Source organism: Pseudonaja textilis, chromosome 1, assembly GCF_049901715.1.
Source record: "Pseudonaja textilis isolate UNSWEBS1 chromosome 1, rPseTex1.2, whole genome shotgun sequence".
Lineage (NCBI taxonomy): Eukaryota > Metazoa > Chordata > Lepidosauria > Squamata > Elapidae > Pseudonaja > Pseudonaja textilis.
Window position 1 is genome coordinate 231,766,230 of NC_141990.1, and position 27,166 is coordinate 231,793,395.

The following is a 27,166-nucleotide window of genomic DNA, read 5'->3' on the forward strand; positions in this document are numbered from 1 at the left end:
CACTTTTCTCATGCAGCAAGTAAATATACTGTTCTCCATAAAAATATTAATAACAAAAACTATATGCACAGAATTGCAGAGTGCGATCAGGCTTTGATTATTTACATTCTCACCATCCTTCCTGGCTAAAAATTAAACAACATCCCTAATGAAATTTTACAAATTAGCAACGTGGGCTAAAATTAAGAAAAAAAAATTGAGGGCTGGCTGTACAAGTGAGATTAAGCAACAATTTCAGGACCTGTCTTTTAACTGTATAGCTTTAAATTCACATGACCCAAATTGTGTGACCTGAACCAGGTGATTTTCAATCTTGTAACGCAGGCAAATTTTTTCCTGGAAGGCTGGATTACTGGGAGTCAATGTTTATCTGTATTTTTGGGGTGGGTGGGTGGCTTCTTCCTTACCTGAAGCTTCACTGTCCTCATCTCCTCGGTCACACCAGGAGGAAAGGTCACTTTAATGTTGGGATCAACAGTTGAAAAAAGCAAGCCCCCTTCCTGGCAGACTTTGCATTCATCCTCCACAAGGCGTGAGACAACCAAAAACCAGGAGAAGTGAGAGACGCTGCAGCAAGCCGAATGCTTCTGTCCAAGAATGTGGAAGAAGAAAACCTTCAGTACATATGGAAGTACTTTAAAGATACAGACACCAACTCACTATCACAGTAGATCATAACGTGGGGCTTAATAGTGAAGTTGGACCAGCCCCCAGCTTGCTGTTTTAGGACAGCTATTAAAAACTGGCTTTTAAAGACAACCTTGGAAGGGGACCTAGTATACACTGAGTTGTGTCTGATTTTGTTCTCAGCAGGGGTGGGATTCAAAGTTTTTAACAACCGGTTCTGTGGATATGGCTAAGTGGGCGTGGCCACAAGACTGGGTGGCATGGCTTCTTCTTTTTATTTGCAGAACACCCCCCACGCTCCATTTTTGGGCCTCCTGGGCCTCAGGGAAGCCTCCTGAGGAGGTGTTTTTATTCCCAGAAGGCTTCCCTGAGGCCCAAGAAGACAAAAAAATGGAGCACCGGGGAGGGCGCAGTTAGACGGGGGGTTCCTGGCACAGCTGATCATTGGAACAGCTGATCATCAGGAGGGGGAAAAAAACCTTAAGGAGTGACTGGGCGGGGTAGAATACAGTCAACGGTGTCAGGCATGTGTGCAATGTCGCGCATGCGCAATAAGGACTGACTGGGCAGAGCGGAGAGGGGTGGGGCTAGCCAGGAGAACAATTTGCCGGTTTTCTGAACTGTGCAGAATTTAACAACTGGTTCTATAGAACCGGTCCGAATTGGTAAAATCCCAACCCTGGTTCTCAGTAACCTCAGTTTCTTTGTTAGTTATTATGTTATTATTTTGTTTTTGTATTTCATCTTTTTTATTGTAAGAGAAAATGTAAGATGCTCAGTGACATATATGTCCTAGTAGGTAAGTAGAAGGACAAAGGGCTCATGCTTGATTTCCTCAATTTGGTGCTCTCAGGATGAATTGAATTACTTATTTAACAGCTTTGTATAATAAAAAAACAGGACATCTTCCTCTCATCACATGAGGGGTTCACATTTCTTCAAAGAGTTTATATCTGAACTAAACCATTGAAATATTGATGCACTGAATGTTTCTTTAAAGGTCAACCAAAGAGCTTGATCATTTCTAAACCAGTGTTTTTCAACCTCACCAATTTTAAGAAGTGTGGACTTCAACCCCCAGAATGCAATTCCCAGGGCAGAAGACAGCCTGCAGACTAGAATGCCACAGCCAAGGGAGTCGGGGATCCCTAATTCTTGGGAGTTAAAGTCCACACTTCTTAAAGTTGCTGAGGTTGAGAAACACTGTTCTAAACTATAAGAGATCATTCATATCAGACAGAGTTTACATGTCAAGTTCCTGCAGAAGCTCAAATGAGGGGCCTTCATTTGACACAAGGAAAAATGACAAAGAAAGAGATGGATATTACAACATCCTCAACGTACCTTGCCTTTGCATTTCACTCTAGTTCTCAAATCACTCCACTTATGCCCATCAAAGGTTCGAATTATGAGCTCACGGTCATTCAGGCTGTGAGGAGAAGCATAGGGCATCCAGATCCGCACCTCCTTGCATACCAAGATAGAAGAGAGGGTGTCCATAAGTTCATCTCACAGAGACAACCTTAGTCAAGCTCTGCAATATATGAAGCAAGAAAAATACTCGCTCCAGGGAGCAGAAAAAGGACACTAAAGGGGCAATATAGGAAACGGGAAGTGATCATATGGAAGTTAGCATACTATAGTGCAGTTGTCCATACATAAATGATATAGATCCTCACAGACATGATTCAAAAGGATTTACACCTCACACTAAATGGAAAGGAAATGAATATTCTTTTCCACCCATAACTTGGCCTAGTTCAGCATGCTGCCTGCAAACAGCAATATCCACAATCTCTCAAAATGATAGCATATGTACAATGATATTATCACACAAAGGCTGTCATTATATATTTGCATCCTGGTTATGACATGCATGATATTGTCAGATGCAAATTATCATTTGGCCCTCTTCTCCCTCACATGGATGCTCATGCAACAAAGGAACACAGGTAGCACCATCTGCTCACTACAACACAGCCTGGCATGGAATGCCATTGCCAAGGTTTAGGGAGTTAGCAAAGCAAAGCAAAGCAACAGAGATATTTAACACTTACTCAACAACATTCTCCCCTTAAATTTCCTAGATTCCAGGTCTCTACTCTGGATTAATGTCTGAGTGGTGGTGAGCCATATTATTGGAAATTCAAAATTCAGTCCAAATCTTTTCGTAAGAACCCATTGGATGATCCAACTCACTAGCCTATTTAACAAGCGACTATTCCACCACCAAGCAGTGCAACAACCCAAAGGAAATAAAAGATGTACAGGTACTCAGAACTCTATCTGTTTGTCTGTCTGAGAAAAAAGCTATCAAAAGAAGGATTGAGCTTGAAAATGACTAAATCCAGACAGGGTTCATGGAGAAGAAAAATCATTCTAGAAGGAGAGGAAAATGGGCAACAGCTCAAAATGCCGCTGATTGTTCCAAGTGGAGTATAGGCATGCAGCCTGCCCTCCGCTCCCTAGTGCGTACGTACAGACTCAATCAGAGGGAACAACAGAATCACACTCAGAGAAGGCAAACGTATTACTTAATCACACAGAAGGAAATAACAGTTGTAAAAGAGTTTGGAAAGAATTCCAGAAGCCACGCTCTGCATATTTTTTCCTTCTGGTCCACGTTAGTCTTTACATTGTAAATCTGCAGACTAACATGAACAAGATAATTTACAAGGTTCCAGCTTAATCTCTTTTAAACCTTCCTCTGTGTTTACCTGATGGAAATGAATCCCATGGGGCTGCAGTTCCAGGGCTTCACTTAGCAGGATGTCATGGTGCTTCAGCTTTACCCAGTGAGGGTCAGGGGAGCATTTCTGGAAGTGAATAGTTACTGGAGTAGTTGTAGCACTCCGGGGGAAACGGAGCTGAATGCCACAAGCCAAGAAGACCCGGCAGCCTTCAGGAGTCACAGTAAAGCTATGGAAATGCAAAAAGAAACAAAATGTCTTTATAATCTCTATTCTTGCTGAGATGGAAGAATTGAAATGAAAAATAATTATGAATTGGATCACAACTCCGATAAATCAACAATGCTTCACAATTGGAAATTATAGGGTGCTGGAGTCCAACCTGTCTTTCTTTGCTTCATCTGGAATGTAGGGTTTTTTTTAAAAAAGGCTATGGGCTAAACAAGGGTGGACCACTTTTTGGTTACTATAGTTTTGAGGTGAGCTCTGCAGAGTGAGAGGAGCTGGGCTTGTGGGGAGATTGTTTTAATTGTGAATATGTCTCTAAAATCCAACTTTTTATTCAATATATCATTATCCTAAGAAGACATATTTTGGGTCAGCATTGTTGTTTTCTGTTTATTTATTTTGAAATCTGCCAAAGTTCCAAATTCATTAAATGTCCTCATCAAGTATTCTATATTATTTTTGAATCCTGTAAAATTATAAACAGATCATCAAAGAAGGCCCTCAATTTATCTCAATATTTGTACCCCTTATTTTATCATTTTGTCTAATACTTCTATTCAGGACTTCCAAAACCAAGTTAAACAACAGAGGACACAGGGGACATTCTTGTCTTGTATCCTTTTGAATTTCGCATGAATTAGTTAAGTCACCATTTATAACAATTTTTGCATTCTGGGACATATAGATCAGTTTAATTCCTTGGATAAAGTTCAATCCAAAGTCCATTTCTTCTAGCACCTTAAACATAAAGGCCCAATTTAGATTGTCAATTGACAGCCTTTGACAAAATATGACTATCCCTTTATTAAGATTTATCTTATAGATTCCCCATTCTTTTGAGGTTAAAAACTGTGCTGTCAGTTCCTACAATCATGATCAAAGAATGTACCAAGACTGCTTAAGACTCCCAGTTATCATTTCTTTCTCCCCAAATCTTCAGGAAATATGCATAGCTTTCTGGACAAGCAACAACAACAAAGAAAAACACACTCACTCATACAATACCCACACAATCTCTCACTATGCTCCATGAATAAGCTGAGATGACAAAATAGATGAAACTCTTTTTCACTATCATCAGATGGTCCCATTCCTCCTTCCCACAGGAATGCAAATTCTAAGCATCAGGAGACTCTGCCAGGCATCTAATATTGTGACAGTTGCCCAGGAATACCCACTTTGTTGTCTATGCCTACTTTCACTGCACAAGCTCAACCATCAGTAGTTGTAAAGCAATTCTTTAGTCTTCAAAAGCAAAATCTGGCTCGCTTGAATGAGCTGAGATTTTAAACAAAGTCTTTAAAATCATATTTGAATGAATGACACCGGTTAAGAAAAACCTTGGGTGCAATACAGATGCTATCGGGGGTATCTTTGGAAGGAAATGATATCACAAAACGCATGAATGTCATAGCTTAAATAACAAGACTGTAATTTGCATTATTTGTTATGTTATTATGGCTTGTATTGGATGCCTACATATGGTAAATCAAGGGGGAATTAGGAGGACACCTGACCAAGGTATCAGCTAAACACCACATGAAATACCTGTCTTCATCAGCTTTAAGATACACTCTCTGCAATTCTTCTGAACTAGTGCCACCTGCAAGAAAACCAAAAGGACTTCCTTCAGATCTGTGGTTGAGAAGAAGAGGAGTATAATGTAGGGAAACCTGTCCATGTCCTAACCTCTCTTTACTGTTTTGGAAAAACATAAGGAGAGACTGTCATGTGAGTCCAGAAGAGAGGAAGAACAGAAATTAATAAAGAAATGACAAATAATAAGTATGTTATGACCAGAAGAAAGGAAAAGAGCCCAGAAGAGAGGAAGACCAGAAATTAATAAAGAAATGACAAATAATAAGTATGTTATGACCAGATGCCTGTGAAGCAACTTTTTATTTTTATTTTACAAGCATAGCTGCATCTGAGTCACACGAAAAAAAAAGGATAATTGCAGTTATCCAACTGAACATATCCTCCTCAATTATTGTAAAACTCTTCTGACATATTATAAATGACATGCTGTTATTTCCTAGACATTTCAAAAATCTTTAACCTTTTAATTTTAAAAATTTAAAGTATTTCATGTATTGTGGCTTCAGCACAGTTATTTAACCCTGTCAAAAAAATTTCTGTTGCCTTTCAGCTATAGGGTGTTTGATTTTCAGCTTGCTTTGGAATTGTTTTTGGTTGATAAATTCCCCCCCCCCTTTCTTGTTTTTTAATTTTTCTGTTTAAAGGAATTATGGATTATAGTTAGTTTTATTTTAAGTGCTGCATATCTTCTAAACAGTTATTTTTACTAAGCAGCTGAAAAAAATGGAACAAATAACTAATACCAACAAGAAATTCAAGTGGTTTTTTCCAATTATGCCTTCCAAGTATATATTTTGTATTAAGAATGACAATGTCTTCAGTTTGGGAAGTGCTTTTAACAACAACAACAACAAAAGAGAACACCCTATTCTGTGCCAGCCAAAATAGTTGATCGGATGGTATCTCCCCAGGATGAGACGAGAGTGCCAGAGAACAGCTGTTCAGTAGGCAAATCAAGCAGAAAAAAGCAATTACCTGACTGCAGAGGCACCTCCAGTTCTCCTAGAGGATTGCCCCTTAGATGCACAAAGGGAAAACTCTGAATCTCCGGAGGGATGCTTCGAAGCCTATTATTCTGCAGATCAAGTCTGGACAAGTGAGGTAGGCAAGCAAGGGAGGCAGGAACAGTTGTCAAAAGATTGCTGTGAAGATGCAGCTGCTGCAGAGACTGTAAATTGGCTGCAGGTCACAACGCAGATTAAAAATTGTAAGAAAACCTAGCCATGGTAAAATCAAATAAACACGTACATTCACATACCTCTCTTAACCTCTACAAATTACAAAACCCTTTGGAAAACACCAGGGGTCTTATGCCAATCCATCCCAACCTAGTTGTTATAGATACAAAACAACCAACCACTGCATACTTGATCTCTTAGCCCACAGGTCTCCAAACTTGGCAACTTTAAGACTTGTGGGCTCCAACTCCCAGAATTCCTCCTCCAGTTATGTTATCTCAGGAATTCTGGGAGTTGAAGTCCACAAGTCTTAAAGTTGCCAAGTTTGGAGACCTCTGTCTTAGCCTTACATTCACACTGCCACACCAATTATAAAGAACTATGAGGGGTCCTTGGTCCTCTCTGAGCTTGCTTGTTTTCTTGCAGATATTCCATTATCCAAACTAGGTAACATCACCAGCACTGATGATGTCAGCTAGATTGGCTAATGAAACATCTTGCAAGAAAGCAAGCAAACTCAGAGAGCACGAAGGACCCCTCATTTCAACCCTAAGCTACAAATATTCTCCTTTAATGGTATGAAGAACTATGCATTGTCAACCAAAATGGATATATACCCATACAAGAAACATCTAATTAATAAAGGTGCAGAAGAAATCAGACTTAGCCTGTTATATATTCAGGGTTATAGTTGGTTGCAAGGATGCCATAAATGGATTATTATTATTTTAATCCCAGCTTTCTACCCACAAGGTAAAGCTTCTCTGCCTCAATCAGTGTTTTTTCCTAATCTGGAACACTTCTTACTTCCAGGAAGTAGAATAAGGAATCCGTGTTCTTTTCTTTAATTTGTGAACAGCTTACCAAGAGAACTGGGTATTCCTGTTAATTCATTTCCAGAGAGATCAAGTTCAGTGCAGCTGCGCAAGTTCCCAATCTCTTCGGGAAGTGATTCCAGTGCATTTTCAGAGAGGTTCAGCGTCTGCAATGCTGCCAGCCCCCCGATGCTTTGCGGCAGACCTTTGAGCTGGTTCTTCATGGCAGAGAAAAAGGTCAGCTTGGTAAGCTGGCCAAAGTCCTCAGGCAGCCTCTGCAAGTTGTTGTGGTTGACTGAGAGAAAACGGAGGCTGGCCAGCTTAGCAATGCAGGGAGGTAAAATGGTGAAGCTGTTGAAGCTGAGATCTAGATGAACAAGGCATTGTAACTGCCCAAACTCTTGTGGCAAAGATGCTAACAATCCTTTCTGACATGCACCAATGTCATCTCTGGAGTGTCCACCTGAAAGCAAGCAAAAATAAAAAAAAAATACATTTGCACCACAGTAACTTCATAGACATGGTATTTACTTGAAATAATCTGCAATACAAAATGAAACTTTAAGGAATGCACGGGAAGCTAAAGAACTTTGATGCAAGCAACACTATGAGACAAGTGTAGTGAGTGAATGGTTGGTGAGGTTCTTCTGCTTCTTTCAGGATACAACGGTAATGAAGAGACCAAGACAGAGATGGCCAAATTCTCACTGAAAACCAGAATTGCTTGGGCCTTTTGGTCCACTAACTCGAATGGTTCTCTAATGATACACATTACTAAACTGGGAAGCTGCAATTGAGAAGAGGGAGCTATCTGGTTTATATTCAGCATTAACTCACCATTATTAATAAGTGCATTAATAACAACTATATTTCTAAGGAGTTGTTTTTTAGCTAGCATTTACATAACAGGCAAAAATATTAGGTATTATATATGACTGAGTTGCATGACACTGACTTTAATAGGATATCACATTTGCAGATTGAACTTGTACATAATATGTGCAGAAATAAGAGTGTAGTTCTCTGAATATACATTCAGAATTAAAATGTAAATATTGCCATGGCTTTGTTTTAGGGAAAATAGGATAAAAATTCCAGACTTAACTAAATATTAAAATCTCTTCTGCACAAATGAAAGGGAGAGGGGAATTAAGTAAGACACACTGTGCTTAAAGAACAGCTATCGTGCTATATCTATATACCCCTCAACATGCTGAGCAACATCACAGAAAATATTGCTGGTTTTATGCAATGAAAGTTGTAAAAAGACAAAAGATGAGGAAAAAAAAGCTCAATAACAGTTTAGAAATTTTACACATCTGTTAAAATGAGTTGAATATGCTGCATGATTGTGAGATCAAGATTCATATAAACTTTTGGAGGAAAGAAGCCAGAGGAATTAGCTCCATTGATTTAGTATTTTTACATGCTCTCAATTGTGAAAGCATCTGTATTTGACAGGAATGCTATCACAAATTGCAACCTTCTATCACAGAACTCTCCATCATTGTAGTGGTAATCCATGCCAGACAAAAAAATATTAGCAGGAGATTGTGGGGTTTTTCCCCCCCATCGAAGAACGCTAAGGCTACAAGCTTTTCCACCATTATTTGCAAGTGAGCCCCTTTTAAGAAGCGCGAACAACATCTAAGTAAAGGCAGGCACCTCTTGCCACATAACTTTGCGAAGGAAGCTACAAGAAAATGAACCAAACCATCAGGACAGAAAAAGAAACTGTGAAAGAGCACATTAGAAAGAGGCAGCTGAACAAAGTGGCCATATAAACGTGCAGTTACCTTTGAGCACAAGAGATTTCAAGCCCCTCAAAGCAGGAAGGCTGCTCAGGGTGGAAGTGATAAGGTCCTCATTGCAGTTCAGCCTCAAGAACTCCACCTGTTCTACTTCTTCTCTCCTGGTCTTCAGCAGCTTGAGGAACAACCAACAGCTCTCAGGATAGACGTCCAAGTTCAATCGGTTGCCAGCCAAATAGGAAATAGAAAATGCCTCAGCCCCCAAAATGCCCTCCCCTGGAGGGTCCCCAGGCTCTGGCAGTCCTGCCATCTTCTGGTTTTATATCACCACGGGCTATGCATGTTCTGACTTGCCAATGGTACTACAAATCATTAAAGATGGAAGAATGAGGCAGCCTCTGGGGAGAAAGGATGGGAAGAACATGAAAACAGTTTAGGAAATTATAGAACTGCACAATTAGTCTGGTGAAGAAAGCCACAGAGATTGCACCTGAGCAAGATATCATCGACAAGTCCTGACTTCCAGGCATCCTTTTATTCAAGCACACATTTTCAAGTGATAATTGCTTTTACACTAAAATAAGGAATTTCTTGTGGGCAAGAAATTGTTGGATATTTGAAGCTTCCAGTGCTTTAAGTAATGTCTCCCTAAGATAGTCACACAGCCATATCTTGTAAAAATAATCTTCTTGAACAGATGAGGAACTGATAGGGCAATTAGTTATAAGAAATACTTTAAAAAAGATTAGGTGCAGTTTTTCTCTTAATAGCATAATTTCTACACCACCTATGAAGCATATGTCAGCAGTGCTGTCTTTTATCACATTTATCTTGTATTTTAGAGCAAAGAATCATCTTATCACCAAACAGTGCCAGAATGAATGCAGAAAATTAATACAATTACATTATATTGCACATTACATTGCATGCTATAGAGCCAGTTTGATCTAGTGGTTAAAGCACTAGGCCAGAAACCAGGAGACTATAGGTTCCATACTGTCTTAGCATGTAAGCCAGTTAAGTGACTTTGGGCCAGTCATTCTCTCTTAGGCCATGGTATCAGGCTGAGGCAATAAGCTGGTTAGTAAATTCCTGTTGTAACCAATGGATCAATGCTAGGTTGGTCCTTAAAAAATGGAACCTGAACTTGTGTGAAAATGCTAGGAATGGGAAAAAATGGCACATACAGATAGCCCTTGACTTTTGATCACAACTGGGACCAGAATTTCCTTTGCTAAGCAAAGCGGTTGTAAAATAAGTTGTGTCCAATTTTATCACTTTTTGCCAGAGTTGTTATGCAAATCACTGTAGTTAAGTGAATGTGGTTAAGCAAATAATGTGGTTGTTAAGCAAATCCAACTTTATCATTGATTGCATGTTGGAAGCTGGCTGGGAAGGTCAGAAGGGATGATCGCTTTGAATGCTGCAACTGTTGTGTGTACACTCCGGTTGCCAAGCATCAGGAATTTTGAGCATGGGGGCTTTTCAGCATGGGCTGCTCATGCCGGAAGTGTTTGGATCTATCATAAGTCATTTTTTTTCATGGCATTGTAACTTTCAACGGTCACTAAATGAATGATTATAAGTCAAGGACTACTGTAATATAATGTATATTTACTGAAAAACAAGTCTTAGTTTCTGGTAATGTATCTCAAGTCTGCACAGCATAAATGCCCCATTCCTTTTGTATATGATTTATTATTTCCTTTGCCAAGCATTAGTTTCTTCTTTCATTAAACAGTTTTGGAGAATGTTAAGAAAAAAAGCCCCCAAGCCTCATTTATTAATTAACTTAAAATTAGTATATCTAATATAAAACAGCCAGTTTAGCATACCAGCGCAGACACTATGAGATTGTGAATTCTAGTTCTATTTTAGCCACAAAGACAGCTCGGTAATTTTGGGCCAATCTCTCTCTCTCAGCTCTAGAAAGTAAGCAATGGTAAACCATTTCTGAAAAATCTTGCCAACTAAGCTCCAGGTACTTCTCCAGGCAGTTGCCAGGAGCCAATACTTCATTGAAAGAACAAAAAAGAAAAAAAGAAAACCCAAGACCCCTTTTACAAGTTCTTGATTATTCATTACAAGGTTTGCTTACCAAAATACACTTCCTGCTTTTTATTTTGACATCCTTGCTCTTTTTTAATTTTAAAAAAAACTTTATTAAATACAAAAAGTTAAAATACACAATTGTACAAGTAAGCATAACACATTCTATAGTGCAACCAATCTTATTTTCCTCTAGTAGTTTGATAGTATTTAAATATTCCATCTAGATTATTAAGTGGCGGTTACTTTCTATCCATTGTAAAATAGCTATATTAATAATATATATTACATATTAATCATTTCTTACTCCTGGATTACAATTATATAATTTTATAAATAAATAAATTTTATAATCCATCAATAGTTATGATTTGGCTTAATCAAAACGAAAGAGTAAAAACTCATACCCAATGATTCTCTGTCCTTTGACCTTTACATAATAATATATTTCTTAAAGTCCTCATTTCTTTTGATTTTATACATTGTTTTTCTTTACGATCTATCCATCCGTACCATTTGTCCCAGATCCGATAATATTCCGCATCATCTTTCTCTTTTAATTTCATTTCAGCACATTCGTATATTTTCTAAATAATAAAACATAGAGGTGGTACATTAGGCTTTTTCCAGTAGTATGCCAGTGAGATTTGTGTCGCTGTTAAGATGTGGATAATTAAGTATCTTACTTTGAGTGAATAATCCCCTTTAATTATACCCAGGAGAAACAATTCTGGTTTCCACTCCAATTCATCCTGGATTATTTCTTTTATCTATACCTTAATCCTAATCCAGAATTTTTTAAATTTCTGGACATTTCCACCAGAGATGGAAGAAGGTACCATAATTTCCCTTACATTTCCAGCAGGCTGAATTTACTGTTGGATACATTTTTGCCAATCTAGAGGGTGCCTGATGCCATCTATATAACATTTTGTATAAATTTTCTTTATAGGATACTGATTTTATTAATGTAAAGTTCCTTTGCTAAATCTCTTCCCAATCATCTAAATTTATATTACAGCCAAAATATTTTGCCCATTCTATCATTGGTCCTTTCACAATTTCCTCGGCTAGGCCAAATTCTATTAAATAGTTGTATAATTTAGATATCATGTTCTTTTCTGGGCCCAAGAGGATTTTATCCAATTGTGTATTTTTTTATTTCTAATCCAAATTCTTTTGCATCCCTGTCGTATCTCATTGCTACTTGGAGATAGGACCAACAATCAATAGATAGTCCTTGGGCTTCTAATTCATGAGTGGATTTCAGTTTCCCTTCATTATTTAGTATTTGATAGTATTTAAGCTTTTTACTAATATCCATTGTATTAGGATGGAACATTGCCTCCATTGTTGATAACCATGTCAGGATTTTAGTATAGTGATTACTCCTAATACCTGACCAAGTTTTTATCAAAGATTTATGGAGGGTGTACCTATGAAAATATGTGACTTTTAATATTCGGATTCCACAAGAAAGCATGCCACCCTACTTGTAAATTGTGGCCTTCTAATGTTAAAACTCTTTTATTTTCCAATTTGATCCAATCCTTTATCCAGACTAATGCTGTCGCTCTGTAATAAGTCTCCCAGGCAGGGAGTCCAAAGCCACCTCTGCTTTTATTATCTTGTAAATAATCTTTTTAATTCTTGCTTTTTTACCAGCCCAAGTAAATTTCATAGTGTGATGACCCGTAGTCTCTCAAAATAACCCAAAACCCAAAACATATATTAAAGTCCCGTAAGGCCTTCAACTTAACTTCACTGTTTTATTAGGCACAGTTTAAAGTCACAAAAGTAAATAATGAGGCAAACAGAAAACCAAAACAAACCGCATTGATGAGAGTTCCAAAGCAAGCCAAGATAACTAATCATAAACTCCAGGAAAATAACCGAGAAAAGTCCATGGGAAGAACGCCAGCAAAGATAAACCTCTTTCAAGGTGAACACTAAATTGACTCCTGAAATTCTAACTACGCAGTTGCAAACTTATATACATAGCTCCCACCTGCAAGCCACGAGGAGGATCATGGTAATCTCCTCTTGAGTAGACCTTGCTTTTCCCTGATCCTGTATGACCTAGGATGGATAGGGGATGGGCCTGGATCCTCTTCTGACTGCTCAGCTGGCCTCTGCCCTTCCCCAGCCTCCTCTCCACCTCTGGAGCCACACTCCCACTCCCTGTTGGCTGTTCCTCCTCTTCCTCAGTGAGTCTCCACCAGGGGCATGACACATAGTAATCTTGTCCAAATCTTTAAAGAATTTTCTATCTAATTGTATAGGAATTGTTTGGAATAGATATAATAGTTTAGGTAGGATACTCATCTTAATGGTGGCAATTCTACCTAGTAATGAAATTTGCATTTTACTCCAATTTTCCAAATCTCTACCAATTTGTTGTAGCATTTTTGTATAATTATATTCCTTCAAAGTTAAAGTTTTGGGTCTTAACCAAATGCCTAAATATTTGATCTTATTAATAATTTGTAAACCTTTCTAATTCTTTTTGTCTGCTTTCTGTTAAATTTTTAACTAACATTTTAGTCTTTTCTTTGTTAATTTTCAACCCTGCTGATTTGCCAAGTTTATTTATTTCCCTTAGTAATATTGGTCCTGAATCAATTGGATCTTCTATAATACCATGTCATCTGCAAATGCTTGTAATTTGTATTCTTGCCTTTTAATCTTTGTTCCTTTAATTTCTTTGTTCAATCTAATTCTATCCAATAATGTTTCTAGTACCCTTATGAAAAGCAGAGGTGGCAATGGGAATCCCTACCTGACCCCTTTCTTTATTTCAAATGAACTAGTAAAATTGCTGTTTATCATTACCCTTTTGTGTGGAGTAAATTGAATTTAACATTTTTACAAAGTTATCCCCAAATTCCATCAAATGGATCTGCTGTTTCATAAAATCCCAACTAAAGTTATCAAATGCCCTTTGCACATCCAGGAAGACAAGGGCAAGTTGACTTCCTGGATGGATCTCATAATATTCTTGACATCCTTTCTCAACGTGGTGCCCTTATACTCACTGGGCATACCAAGAACAGACCAGCATCAGGAAGATGGGAGTTTCAGGAAGTATAATCTAGCTACCAAGGCTGCTTTCCCTTGGTGAGATCCTCCGAAGAGGTTAATAGAAGGCATGAAAGAGAACACTGTGGGCAGAGGCAGCAAAAACCGGGAGGCAGCGTGGTTACTTTCTCCCTGTCTTTAGAAGGGTTCCGAGTCTCAGATTCAATCATTTAGTCAGATTCAACCAATATCCGCATACATCTCTGAAATGTTTTTACTCTTGTAAAATGCAGCTTTGGAGAAAAAAAAATCATAACCGCAAGAGCTGTTAGCGTGAGCATTTCCAGTCGTTGGTGCGGGAATGGGCTCCGGTTTTGAGAAGCGAATTGCTGGCAGATATGGTGCCTTGCATAAATTCATGCTTATGTTTTTGGTTTATTTTACCTTAAGGTGAAGCAACTAGATTTTATTAACTTATTTTGTCATAACCTTCTGAGGAGGCGGGGGAGAAACCCAGCAACTTTGGAGGAAGTTTGCAGGAAGCAAGCAGAAAAATGGCCCAGAAAAAAAAGCATAATGGTGTCCTTTTAGGTTTCAGTCTCGTTTAGAGAAGAAAGGCTTTAACAGAAATTTCCATTCGGCTTAGCAGTCCCCCCGATTGAACAATCCCATTCCTCAATTCTCACTGTGGGGGAAAAAAAAAAACCTTACCCAGCAAGGTCATTTTGTTGTTCTTTTGAAGTCATTTCGTCCTGCTGTTGCTAAAAAGAAGCCACGCTACTTTTGAGGAAGAAAATATGCGCGCTCAAGATGCGTAACCGCTGCGGTCGATCGACTGACGTTTGCGCATCGGTGTGTACAGAAGCCTTGTTTTTGGTTTTTTTCCCTCAAGACTCGGGACTTTTTTTTTGTTAAAGGAAGAGCTGCTTCTGTTCTTTCCGTGCATTCACAAGACTTTTCACCCAGGCAAACTAAGGGTTACTGCGTTTTAACGCAAAGGGGAAGGAAGCAGTTAGCTTGCCTGACAAAGATCTGGTTAAGTGAACTCTACAATCAGCTGCTCTTTGCCAACAAACCTTAGCAGGTGGGATAATTGATACGTTTGCTTTTCCAGGCTCAGCAATGACGAGCTAATTACGGTATGTTGCGATTTGTGTGTCAGAGAGGATTTCAGATTTATTGCTATTAAAGTAAATCCTAAGGATTCTGGACACTTTAAAGAACAAAAATAATCAAACATAAAGGAGAAACTCACTACAACCACACACTCTTTAATATGATACAAATACACTCTGGACTTTTTGACTAAAACCCTTTTCTCACAACCAGGAAGTCTGGTCGCTCTTAAAAATAAGTCATAAAAGGACGTGGAGGGTTTTTTTTTGTTGTTCAATTTTACCCTATATTTAAAAGTAAAAACTGAACTTCTTGAATTTATTTCCAAATCAGGGCAGTTAAAGACTGGCGGGTGAGGGGAGAGGCTCTTTTAAACTTTTCTGGAATTTTGCATATCTTTGCCACTGAACATTGCCAGAGTTTCTGAACGTATCTGGTTGACTGCTCTGATATACGCAAAATTCAAAAAAAAAAAAAAATCTGTTAACAGAACCATAAGCTTCTTCCTGTGGTCTATCAACCAGATGCATTCAGCAGCTAGAAGAGGAAGGCCTTCTTCCACTTTCTCTCCATAGCAGCTGATAATCTTAAAAATCTGCTGCCTGTGATTCAGGACATATTGCAGCCTATTAATAATAGAAGCTAAGCAATGATCAAATGAATAGGTTTTGGATTCAGATCATTTCAGGTTAGCGGCATTCAAGTATTTCATTTCCGCCAGTTCAAGCTATATCAAACTCTCAGTTCTCACCAGCAGGCTCCGCCTACCGGCTCAGGGATTACTATTAAAAACCCCGCCCATGCAGGCGCCGGTCTCGCCGTTTGAAGACTCGCGTTTCTATTGGCGGAACGCTTTCGAAGCATCAGGCTAGCTACGTGATCTCAGATTGGTGGCTTTTTGCGGCCAATGGGAGAGCCGATTGTTGCGGCGTAGGGAAGAACCTTACTTTGTAGGCTCCGCCCTTTCTTTTTGGCTGTTGCCGTGTTAAGGAGCGCGCGGTCTGAGGCCTGGCCTTTGCGCGAGCAACGCGGGGAAGTAAGTAATGGCGGGCTGGAAGCCGGCGCCTCCGTGCCTGTGGTGTGCTCACAAGACACGCAGGTCCAGGCTTTGTTCCACTGGGGGAGAATATATCTGAGGGAGAAAGGCCGAGAAATGTAGCTTGGGCCTGGGTAGAGTGGGTGACATGGCGGCCATGTGCTTCTCGAATTGGCGTGAGAAACCGGATGGCATAGTCACGGCGGACTGTGAAATAAAAATAAGATACAGTACAAAGGATGTTCAGATTAAGCCACTGGATTTATACCATACTCGAAAATGGGATCTTTGGGGGAAAATAAGTTAAAGCAAAGTGCCTTTCTAAATTCTAAAAAGTGGAAGCAGTATTTAAAGGAGAGCTTGTATAAGGCTGTGGTTGGCCTATCAGGATCTGTACTTTCTCCTCTTTGGGAGAGACAATTTTCCAAAAAATACTTTTAAAAAACAACCCCCAGTTTAAAAGCCAGGCCATTTACAGAGTTTAAGCTGATTCAAATATTATACCTAGTCCCAACTTCTTCAAGCTGCTAGTTTTTAGATGTGGTCGAGTTTAATTTGTATTGTCCTTAGCATAGCAATAGAAGACAATACAGATCAGTACTGCCTTTTCCAGTCTTCCTTTGAACTTGCAATGCTCAATTTTTATTTTATAGCTGGGAAGATAGGTGTCTAGCTAATCTGTTTTTTTTATACTAATAATGAGCAGTGGCTTTCTAAGTTCAGTATTCTTTTAAATACCTGTTATGAGATTCTTTAAGAATAAAAAGTGATAACATGGGAATTAACAAAATATCTGCTATACTTATGCTCCCTGATGTTGGATCTTTACTGCATAAAATTCCCAATCTTTAATTTTTAATATCCATACATAGACTGAACTGGAAAGGTTAGCTTAGATCAAGGGTCTTCAAACTTGGCAAGTTTAAGACTTGTGGACTTCAACTTCCAGAATTCCTGAGCTGACATGACTGGAGGAGGAATTCTGGGAGTTGAAGTCCACAAGTCTTAAAGCTGTCAAGTTTGAAGACTCCTGGCTTAGATCATACTTGCCATGCAAAGTGAGTAGGGTTGGATTTTCAGTATGAGTACGATCAAAATTATGAGAGTGGTATATATGTTTTTCAGGAAATTGAGACAGTATAGTCTTTGTCCTAGATTTAACAAATATATGTTGCTGTTCAAATATGCATATGTTTGCTTTTCTCTTCACAGAATGCGTTACGTTGCAGCTTACCTTCTTGCTGTCCTTGGTGGCAATGAATCCCCAAACTCAAAAGATTTGAAGAAAATTCTTGATAGTGTAGGCATTGAGACAGATGATGAACGTGTGAATAAGGTGAGGCTAGATACATAGTATATGTATTATTCCTGTTTGTTTTCCCTGGCCATCATTCAGAGACACATATGAAACTTATTTTGTAAGTGTGATCTTCACAGTTATCAAGTGGATGACATAAAGGCTTACAACATTAGTTCCTTGTGGCTTGTTTTCTGTAGAGACCCCTTGAAGTCTTGAAGCCCTCACACTATAGCTGACTTCCACTATTCAGAATTAATGATTTGGAGTAATTGAGATATAATGCTATGTGCATTGTTGCAGTGGATTAAATAGTATCTTCCTGAGTCTTGGAATGAAATATTAGACCTAATTTCCTTTTACCGGAATTGTATGTTTGTGAGGAGAAGAAGAAAAACTTAGGTAGCCTATTTGGATCAGGTGCTTGGATATAAAGTAGTTTTTAATGCTTATTGAGAAATAAATTCCTTTGAATTCAGTTAAAGCTATTTCCAGGTAGATGAAATAGAATTGCTTACAATATGATAACCCTGCTGAAATCAGTTGCACCTGTTACTAATAATTAGTTCATATTGATTTCAGTAGCCTTAAATATGATTTTGTCTGAATCCAACATTCGAGTATTACATTAAGCTGCCTTTGATTCATTATAATGTATTGAAGGCTGAACTGTCATAGCACACAGTTGTAATGTGTTTTGATTGGCCTAGTTTACTGTGTTGAGGTAATTCACCCATTATGGTTTATAAATCAGTTTGTGACTTAATGACAGACATGTTTTTATCAATCATATAATTGGGAAAGATTTTTTTATTTGAGCAGGAAAAGCTATAGATGAATAACTGCAATATTGTTACTGCCTGCAAAATATATTTTATTTGTTGAATTCTAATAGGTTGAGGAAATTTTCCTCTCACTATATTTCAGGCTAGAACTTGTAAACTACACATCCCTTCTTCAAAGAGCAGTTCAGATTACAGTATCCCTCCATGAAACAGATGGGGCTGGTTTTGTTACTGAGCAGAGTAAAAAATTTTCTTTTCCTCTAAAGGTGGAACAGTTCATGAAAAGCTTAAGACAAGGGTCTTCAAACTTGGCAACTTTAAGACTTGTGGACCTCAATTCCCAGAATTCCTGAGCTAACATGACTGGAGGAGGAATTCTGGGAGTTGAAGTCCATAAGTCTTAAAACTGTCAAGTTTGAAGATCCCTGACTTAAGAGATCAAAACTTGCATCCTGTACACAGCCAGTGATAGCTGCTTCTGCAATCTATAAGTTCATTTAAATATTATTTAAAGTGGGGTGATTTAATTTTCCTCTATGCCTTGTTATATAAAAATATTTTAATTTCTGTTTTGAAAACTTTATAGCTTGGTATTGTGCTTTCATATTACCAAAAGATGATCATTGGAATTAGTTAATTCATTTGCAGTATTCACCATCAGTGGAGACTCCATGAGTTATTAAAACCAAGGAGAGTAAAAGAGTGAATAATTATAAAATATAAGGTCCAATATATGTATTAAAGCCAGTGTAGTGGCCATCCACTATTACCCAAATTCAAAGGCATATTAGAACGGGATGATGGTAACATGTCTTACGGAATATGCTTGGAAGAATGCTGCCAAATGTGACCCAAGAGGGAGCTTGTTGCAGTGCATGGGGGCTATTATTAAAAAGTCCTGCCAAAGTACTTTTAAGGTTAAGTACAATTTCAATATTACATAATGCATCCAAGGGAGATGATAAGGTTATTGTGGCACAGTGCAGTTGCTCTCAGGTTAACCCACTAAAGACCTATTGTTTTTAATATTTATAATGCAGAACAAATGACAAGTAAACAATTTGCTCAAAGTTTTAATTAGTAAACAGTTGTAGATTTTTTTATTCAATAATTAACTTTCCAATTGATCATATCGTGTAAAAATAGATTTGTAAATAAGACACTTTCTTTTGTTGCCTTAATTCATAAGCCAATGAATGAAGCCATATTCCTCTTCCTGTTACTCTGCTTCAAAGTGTTCAGGCTCAATTGTTAATGTCCATTCAATTGTAACACTTGATTGAATAAAGATAGTCTTCACTTTACAGCAGCCCTGTTTAGCAACTATTTGAGGTTACAAGGATGGTGAAAAAGTAATTTTACAATCAGTCCTCATATTCACAACCATTGTGGCATCCCCACATGCTTTACAACTGTTGTCTTACAAGCAAAATCAGTGGCAAAGTTGGCAATAAGATTGCAAGTCATATGTCTCACTTAATGACCCATACTGATGTACATAAGAACCAAATGGAAAGTGACATAACTGTCACATGTTTTGTTTAGTGGGGGACCCAGTTAGTAGCTACTGAGCAAGTATCTACAATATAGTGCTCAGTCACTAAAAAATTGCAATATCAATTCAATTTTTTAGAAATTCCAGAAAAAAGCATTACAAATTGTTTAAAAAACTGCATTCTGTTTACATGTGTGCCGTATTATTTCCAGGGTAGATTGTACCACTGAATTTTCTTTCTAGCCCCCCACTTACCCAGAGGTTTTTTTGTTGTTGTTATATTGGATGTTGCCAAACTGAAAGCTAAAAGGCTCTTAAAATTTTTTGCAAATACATGCATGGTTTTGTTTAGGATATTATTCTTTTTATTCATATATTTTACCATTTTACTTATATATGCTAGTTTCAAGATCTCTTACTGATGAATGCTCATCTCTGAAGTAGCAATGAATTCTTTAACTAAACTCTATTAGCATGGAATGTAGTTTAGATAGCCAAGAGTAACATAGATATTGCTTGCTTTGGGGGAAATGCAGGGATATTTAATGTTTAGATTCAGACAAACAAGATATAGTTCTATAGAAACACCTTTGGTAAAGAGGAAACATTGGGTGGAACCTGTTGCTTATTTTGATGACTCTAGTGTGAGTTATCCTCCTTTGTTTATTGTGATTGTATTTGTAACCTGCCTTATAGAGTTTAATATTGGGAATTTGCAAATTGTTCTGCAATTTGTGCAAGTAGCTCAAGTGATTGATTGTTCCTATCCTAATAGGAGACACACAAGTTTTTTTCAATAACACAGATGTAGTACCATGTTTATTATTATCAGATTTCATCCCATCTTTTTAATATATATAATAATAAAATAAACATACCTAATCCTTCTACCTCCTATTTTCTCACAACGTTGTGAGGTAGGATGGGCTAAAAGAGAATGACTGGTCCAAAGTCATTCAGTCAGCTTTTATTCCATCTCCTGATTTCTAGGCCAGCACCTTTACCAGTATCAAACTAGTTGCTTAGTTGTTAAATTAACTCTGTAATTTTATTTTCTACAGGTAATTAGTGAGTTAAATGGGAAAAATATTGAAGATGTCATTACCCAAGGTGAGATGATTATGTTTTTATACTGTGCATCTTCTGAACGTTAAAGGGGTCTTTTGTTGTTTTACCCTTCCAAAGATATCTCGGTAAAGCAGGATGTGATAAGAAATGATTGGCCTCAAATCATCCAATAAGTTTCCAGATCATTTGGAGAATCAAAAATGGATGCTCCACACTCCAGCTTGGTACAAATGCAGGTAGTCCTTGACTTATAACAGATCATTTAGTGATCATTCAAAGTTACAGTGGCACTGAAAAAACTGACTTAGGACTATTTTTCACACTTATGATCGTTGCAGCATCCCCATGGTCATGTGATTTACATTCAGATGCTTGACAACTGACTTACATTTATGACGGTTGCAGTGTCCCGGGGTCATGGTATCGCCCTTTACATCCTTCTGACAAGCAAAGTCAATGGGGAAACCAGGTTCACATAACAACCATTTTACTAATTTAACAACTGCGGTGATTAACTTAAATGTGGCAAGAAAAGTTGAAAAATGGGGCAAAACCCAATTAACAAATTTCTCACTTAGCAACATAAATTTTGGGCTCAGTTGTGGTCGTAAGTTGAGGATTACCTGTAGTGCAAATTATATTGATGGAGATTAATTGTAGAAATAAACTTTGCAGCCAAAGGTTCTTTAAAAGACCTTCAAGTGTATTTGGCTTGAATATTACATGTATTTACAGGTGGTCCTCCACAATTGATCCCAAACTTTCTAAGTGAGACAATTAAGTGAGCTTTGTTCCATGTTACAACCTTTCTTGCCACAGTTGTTAAGTGAATCTCTGCTATTAAGGTAGTATGTAGTATGGTTGCTAAGTGAATCAGACTTTCTCATTGACTGCTTGTCACAAGGTTGCAAAAGCTGAAACAATCATAAATCAGTTGCCAACTGTCTCAATTTCGATCATGTGACCCGGGATACTGAAATTTTCATTAGTCACTTTTTTCTGTGATATAACTTCGAACTAAATGAACTGTTACAAGTTGATGACTCCCTGTATTTAAAGTATAATTTGGGAGAGTGGATGACATCAAAGGATGAAGTTGTTTATTAATCACCTTGTTAAACTTTATGCAGTGTCATTCATTTTCTCTACCTGGAAGTAGGGAATTAGCTGTTAATTGATTTCATACACAGTGTCCCTTTCCCTTGAATGGAAAGACAGACTTAGGAAAATTAGCTGATCCTGATGTTAATAAAAAATCATTTTGGCTGCTTATATCCTCTGATTTCTCCTTGAGAAAGAACAAAGGCATGGGTAAAACCAACACAAGGAAATCCTGCATAACCATTAGCATAATTTCCTTGTATCTGCAATGCTTAGGAGGAGGGGTGTGTAGCCCTTGGTTGGGATTTTGCAACCCAAATAGGCCCCAGAGCTTTTTCAGTGCATGCATGTTGCAGTGGTGGATGATTGCATTCTATGTATGTGTCATACGTGAAATGGGTCCATCCTAATTCTCACAGGCTTATACTGTTACCTGATGGGTTTCGCTGGTGGACTACATCAACTTAGAGGAACCCTCTTAAAAACAGATAGATGATGATCTGTTTATATAGAGGATGTTCTCAACAAATTACTAGAAAAATTAAGCTTTTATTTTGAAAACTAAATTAATGGTTAATTATTAGAATGCAAGTCATTCAAAGGAAAGTTTTATTCTCATAACGTTTGTTCGGCATCCTCTGCTATACAAAGGTCTGTGTTCTGTTGCCAGCTTCACCCAACTCTAGCCTAATAACCTTCACATAAAAGATTTGAAGCTTTCAAAGCATCAACTTAATACTCCTTTCATCTCTGTGAGGTGCCCTCTCTTACTGTCATTTTCTGTATGTTTCATCATCTGGAGTATATATTTAATTTTAATAATTTTTCATATGTGTTCTTGCTTTTATACTGCAGTTATACTGCTTTTTAAACAAACCATGTTTTTCTCTATGCTCCTCCTTGATAAATTTTGCTTTTTGTGACTACAGCCCCACCCTGTTTTCTGATTCTAGATTCTTGGAACATGCTGTTTATTTCCAGTTCCTTTAGTTTCTTTTTTACAGTTAAATGAAGCTTATCTCCCAGAGGATTTCTTCACATGTCCTTATCCTTAAGTTCATCCATAATGGCTAAAAACAAGTAGCAAAAATAAAATTAGATCCCAGTACTTTCTGTTATGTAATGTTCTTTTGGATCACCTGCAGCTGACTTATTTTGTCAAAGTTGCAACAGCTAGGGAAATTACTTCTGCCTTGTAACCTAGTTTCTGCACATCCCTGAAAATGTATTCCGTTATTTTGAAATGTCTGTCCTTTATAATGAAATTTGTTCTTAGCTTGTCTTTATTGTTAGTTCAAAATATCTATTGACAAAATCTCCATCCCAACTCTGGAGATGCTTAGGTTTTCATGGTACTTCACATACCTATTTGAACATCTGATATCCATTTTTAACCTCTCACTTAAATTGAAAGGATTTTGCTAATATACCTACTCTATATTTAACACAGTATTCTTCATTCAATATTTTGATTCAGCCTTCTATGCTCTAGTTATCATCTTTTTTATTATTTATTCAATTTCTACTAGCTGCCAATCTCAATGATTCTGGGCAGCTTACAATTAAAAAAATATATAGTTAAAGCAATAAGAACATTTTAAAAACAATTAGAAAACATCCAAAATAAATTCGTACCTTCCCTAATTTTTCTTCCATCCTATTCGGAATTCATATTACTCTCTAAGCTCAGTTTACAGCCAGGCCTTTGACGCTCTATGAAAGGCTGGCAAATCAGAGTCATCTGAATCCAGGGGTATGCTATTCATAGATTATGTCTTTGTCTCTAACTTTCTCTTCTACTTAAGGAATCTGCCTAGTTAAGCAGCTTTATCTGCCCTTTTTAAAAATAACCTTTCTGCATGGAATTATGCCCTTGGATGTTTGCATAGTTGACATCCTGTACTTCCTGTAAAATTTGACCTGGTTTCTATTCTCATTGCAAAGCTGAAGTACATGTTGTATGGTGGCAATATGTTACAGCATTGATTATACTGAATGAAACAATAGCATAATAAAATTGCTGTGTCATCAGCCACCTGATTATATCTGCATTTAAGTTTGTCTTTAGGAAGACTAATACAACAAAGTGTTAGAGTGATTAATACTTAATATTTTGTCTACCTGTTCTGAGTAAGAGGCCTGAAAACATGGAACATTTTAGATATGTATTCCTAGAAATAGAGAATAGGCATTTTGCCCTTGTCAGTGTGCTTCTGAAAGCCAAAATCATCTCATTGCTCACAAGGGAAATATTATATTTGAAACTTCCCTAGAACTATTGGCATTAATCTGTAGGAAATCTTTGTATCTCAGGGGCCCATCCATCATGTTACTTCTGCAATTCCTTGGAACTCTGCCAGTTCTAAGCTTGGCCTTGTGTTGCTACTGCAAATGAATAAATCACAGCAGAGAAAAACTTTTATCTACTACTAGTTCAGGTCTGATCAGCCACAAGGATGCTGACTAACCTATCCGTTGCAAAGTTCATTGTTCACTTTCCATCATTGTCATAAATAAGCTGAGGTAGCATAAGGGAGGAGAATGTGGAATCAAGCCAAGGAAGGAATGATAGAAGTGCAGTAAATTTAATTGTTTTGCAGCTTATTGTCTTCGGATGTTGGTTTCACTTTTGCCTGGCAACTTTTACATGCAATAGGTCATCTTTCTGGATTGTTCTCCTCTAGGTAACAGCAAGCTTGCTAGCATGCCAGCTGGTGGGGCTGTAGCGGTTTCCTCAGGAGGGTCTGCTGCTCCAGCTGGAGGGCCTGCACCAGCTGCTGGTGAGTATAATTTATCATGAAAACAAATGTTTTGGGTGGGCAAACTTCAAGCTGAGGTTATCTTCCACAAGTCTTTTTGAAGTTTACAGAGCAGTAAAACAGTCTGTTACCTATTCAGCCTTCTAAACACCCCTTTTACATTTAAAGACAAACACGAATAGTTGTGTATAAAAAGGAACATGCTAATCTCTGAAAAATTGTTCTATCAGCAATTGTATAAGATGAAATATTTCAGCAATTTAAGTTGTTCACTTCTAATTATACTTCATTTTGAAATTACAATGTAGATATACAGCCACTTGTATTATTCCTTTATTGATGCATAATTGTAAAAAGCAGATAAATTCATATACAGTACATTCTGTGTTTGAGCTTAATCCTGTCAACAAATCCATCTTCTAGCTTGGCACATTTTTTTAAAATCCTAATTATTGCTTATTAATGTCTTTGAAGGAAACTTTTCTTAGAATAAACCTATACATTTGTAGCATTTAAAATTCTTGGCTAATTGATTTTATCTACTTGTTTTTTCAGCAGAAGAAAAGAAAGAGGAAAAGAAAGAAGAGTCTGAAGAATCTGATGATGATATGGGTTTTGGATTATTTGACTAAAATTAAGAGTTAGTCTGTAATAAATATTTTTCAAAGATTTTGCATTGTTTTGTTAATTTATTAATACTGTTTCAAAAGTTGGACCTGCCCAAAAGAAACCAGAATATTGTGTATTATGTTGTTTGAATATTTTGTCACTTTTTAAAACTTTTGATCATCTTAAAACTGAAAAATACTTCCTAGTAAAAATTAAACCATTATCCTTGTTAAATTTAAAACATAATTATCTTGAGTTTATTTACTATAAAGCTACTGAACTGGTTTCTTGCATTAGATCATCAATTGGGTTGTCTCAGAATTCAACCATGGATTATAGTCTGTCATAGCTGGCTTGACACATTATATTAAGCTACAACGAAGTTACATTATAGCGTGGTTTTTGAATTAGTGTTTGAGATGTCTCAATTATACAGTATCTTCTAGCTGACCTGCAAACACTTAATACTGTCAGCCCATGATAAAATGACTCCCTTATGAATTAGATCTTAGACTGTTTGCTGCCAGTTCCAAAATGCCTTTATGTGACCATATGACAAGAGTTGGCATTACTATCCTACCAGCTTGTTTTAATACTCTTAATGTAAATGGATAGAGGATGTGCTAACTTGAACAAAGAAAGAGCTAATATAATATGACCTCACAGGATTGTTGTGGGGAAAAATAGGAAGGGGAATTAGGCGTTAGCTGTTTATGTGCTATGTGCATTCAATTACTGTGGTTTGTACATCATAGTTTATAATCAAAACATTGAGCACACGATATCTAAGTTGTAAACAGAATTCCTCTTTCCTAATGTATCTAAATATTCCATGAACCTGCATGCAAATTTTATTTTGGAACAGCATTCCTTTGTGAAGCACTGACTTTCTGAGATTATTTTCTGAATTGCAAATATATTTTATTCCAACAGATCATCTAAATTTGAGCTATCTTCTCAACAATTTTATAAGGACATTTTTTTCCTGTAAATGATTATCATGTTTGTATTTAATTAGCCTAAATGCAATTCATATAATAATCCAAATTTTTAATAATTATTAAAATAGTTAAACCTAAAAAGATAGCCTTGAGGTTCCCATTCAGAAATACAGTAAAATATAGGGTGCAATGAACATGTTGGGATTTAATCAAGACAAAGGGCCCATCAGATAGTAAACAAGCCATTCCAAAGTTAAGAGTACAAAATCTAGAATAGTTACATACCTAATGAAGTATCATTTGAGCAGAATTCTCCGTATTTTGTTAATAAATGTTGGCAGTGAGAAACAGCGGTAACACTAGAAATGCATTTGTACAACTACAACTGGGCACCTTTCTGGAGAAAATGACCTGGCTTTAATACCTGTAATCAGCTTTTTAATTATCTACTGCCTAAATTGAAGGTTTTTAATAGCGCACCCATTGCAGTGCAATGAAGTCTGTTTTCCTTAGTGCTGTCATTCTTCCACTTTTCCCAGCATTAGAGACTTCTCAAGAACAATCTTTGTGTGATGAGTTCTAGCTGAGCTCATCTAACTAGATGAGTTCATCCTACAAACACATCTTTTTTTTCCATTTTTTTATTTCAATCTGCATATGCACAACAATACATTAATAGCTTGGCATCAGTATTTCATACATTTTAGTATAGGCAAAATTAATATCAATCATATCTCTCAATGCATATATTTCACATTGATTCATAATCCTTCAATGCTTATTTTCAACTTTTCAAAACTCCAAATGCGTACCACCATATCAGTTAAACATACTTAGTAATTGCATTATTCAATTTTCTCCCTGCTTTTATTTTTTAAAATAAAAAATTCTCATTTGGCAAGCAGTGTGGTTCCAGGTTTCATATCTCAATACAAACATGACCATAGTTAACTGTTTGTTTTATTTGTTTAGTTTCATATTGCATCATCCTTATATTAAGCTTA

At 37.1% G+C, this 27,166-nt stretch overlaps 2 protein-coding genes across 7 annotated transcripts in view; one reads left to right on the top strand and one right to left on the bottom strand.

The window, feature by feature from the left end:
* The window catches only part of PIDD1 (p53-induced death domain protein 1), a 28,706-nt gene extending 13,783 nt beyond the window's left edge, over positions 1 to 14,923 (bottom strand). Inside the window, exons 1-9 of one of the 5 annotated variants that reach the window (XM_087920932.1) lie at positions 14,667 to 14,923; positions 11,345 to 11,524; positions 8,934 to 9,286; positions 7,187 to 7,600; positions 6,120 to 6,323; positions 5,094 to 5,148; positions 3,345 to 3,546; positions 1,972 to 2,094; positions 408 to 587 (exon numbers count right to left, since the gene is read on the bottom strand). In XM_087920932.1, the coding sequence (XP_087777058.1) occupies positions 408 to 587; positions 1,972 to 2,094; positions 3,345 to 3,546; positions 5,094 to 5,148; positions 6,120 to 6,323; positions 7,187 to 7,600; positions 8,934 to 9,198 (1,443 nt within the window). In that variant the 5' untranslated portion in view covers positions 9,199 to 9,286; positions 11,345 to 11,524; positions 14,667 to 14,923. Of the gene's footprint in view, positions 1 to 407; positions 588 to 1,971; positions 2,095 to 3,344; positions 3,547 to 5,093; positions 5,149 to 6,119; positions 6,324 to 7,186; positions 7,601 to 8,933; positions 9,287 to 11,344; positions 11,525 to 13,972 lie in introns of all 5 variants that reach the window. The other 4 variants (XM_087920934.1, XM_087920933.1, XM_026706617.2 and 1 more) reach the window with 4 other exon arrangements.
* Positions 14,924 to 16,043: 1,120 nt separating this feature from the next.
* On the top strand, positions 16,044 to 25,282 carry RPLP2 (ribosomal protein lateral stalk subunit P2). Of its 2 annotated transcripts, none has more exons than XM_026706615.2 (5): positions 16,044 to 16,107; positions 17,320 to 17,443; positions 20,746 to 20,794; positions 24,538 to 24,633; positions 25,168 to 25,282. In XM_026706615.2, the coding sequence occupies exons 2-5, from the start codon at positions 17,321 to 17,323 to the stop codon at positions 25,242 to 25,244; spliced, it is 345 nt and encodes a 114-aa protein (XP_026562400.1). In that variant the 5' UTR covers positions 16,044 to 16,107; position 17,320; the 3' UTR covers positions 25,245 to 25,282. The 2 variants fall into 2 exon arrangements, with proteins under 2 accessions (XP_026562400.1, XP_026562401.1); XM_026706616.2 differs by having other exon boundaries at positions 25,171 to 25,282.
* Positions 25,283 to 27,166: the final 1,884 nt, after the last annotated feature.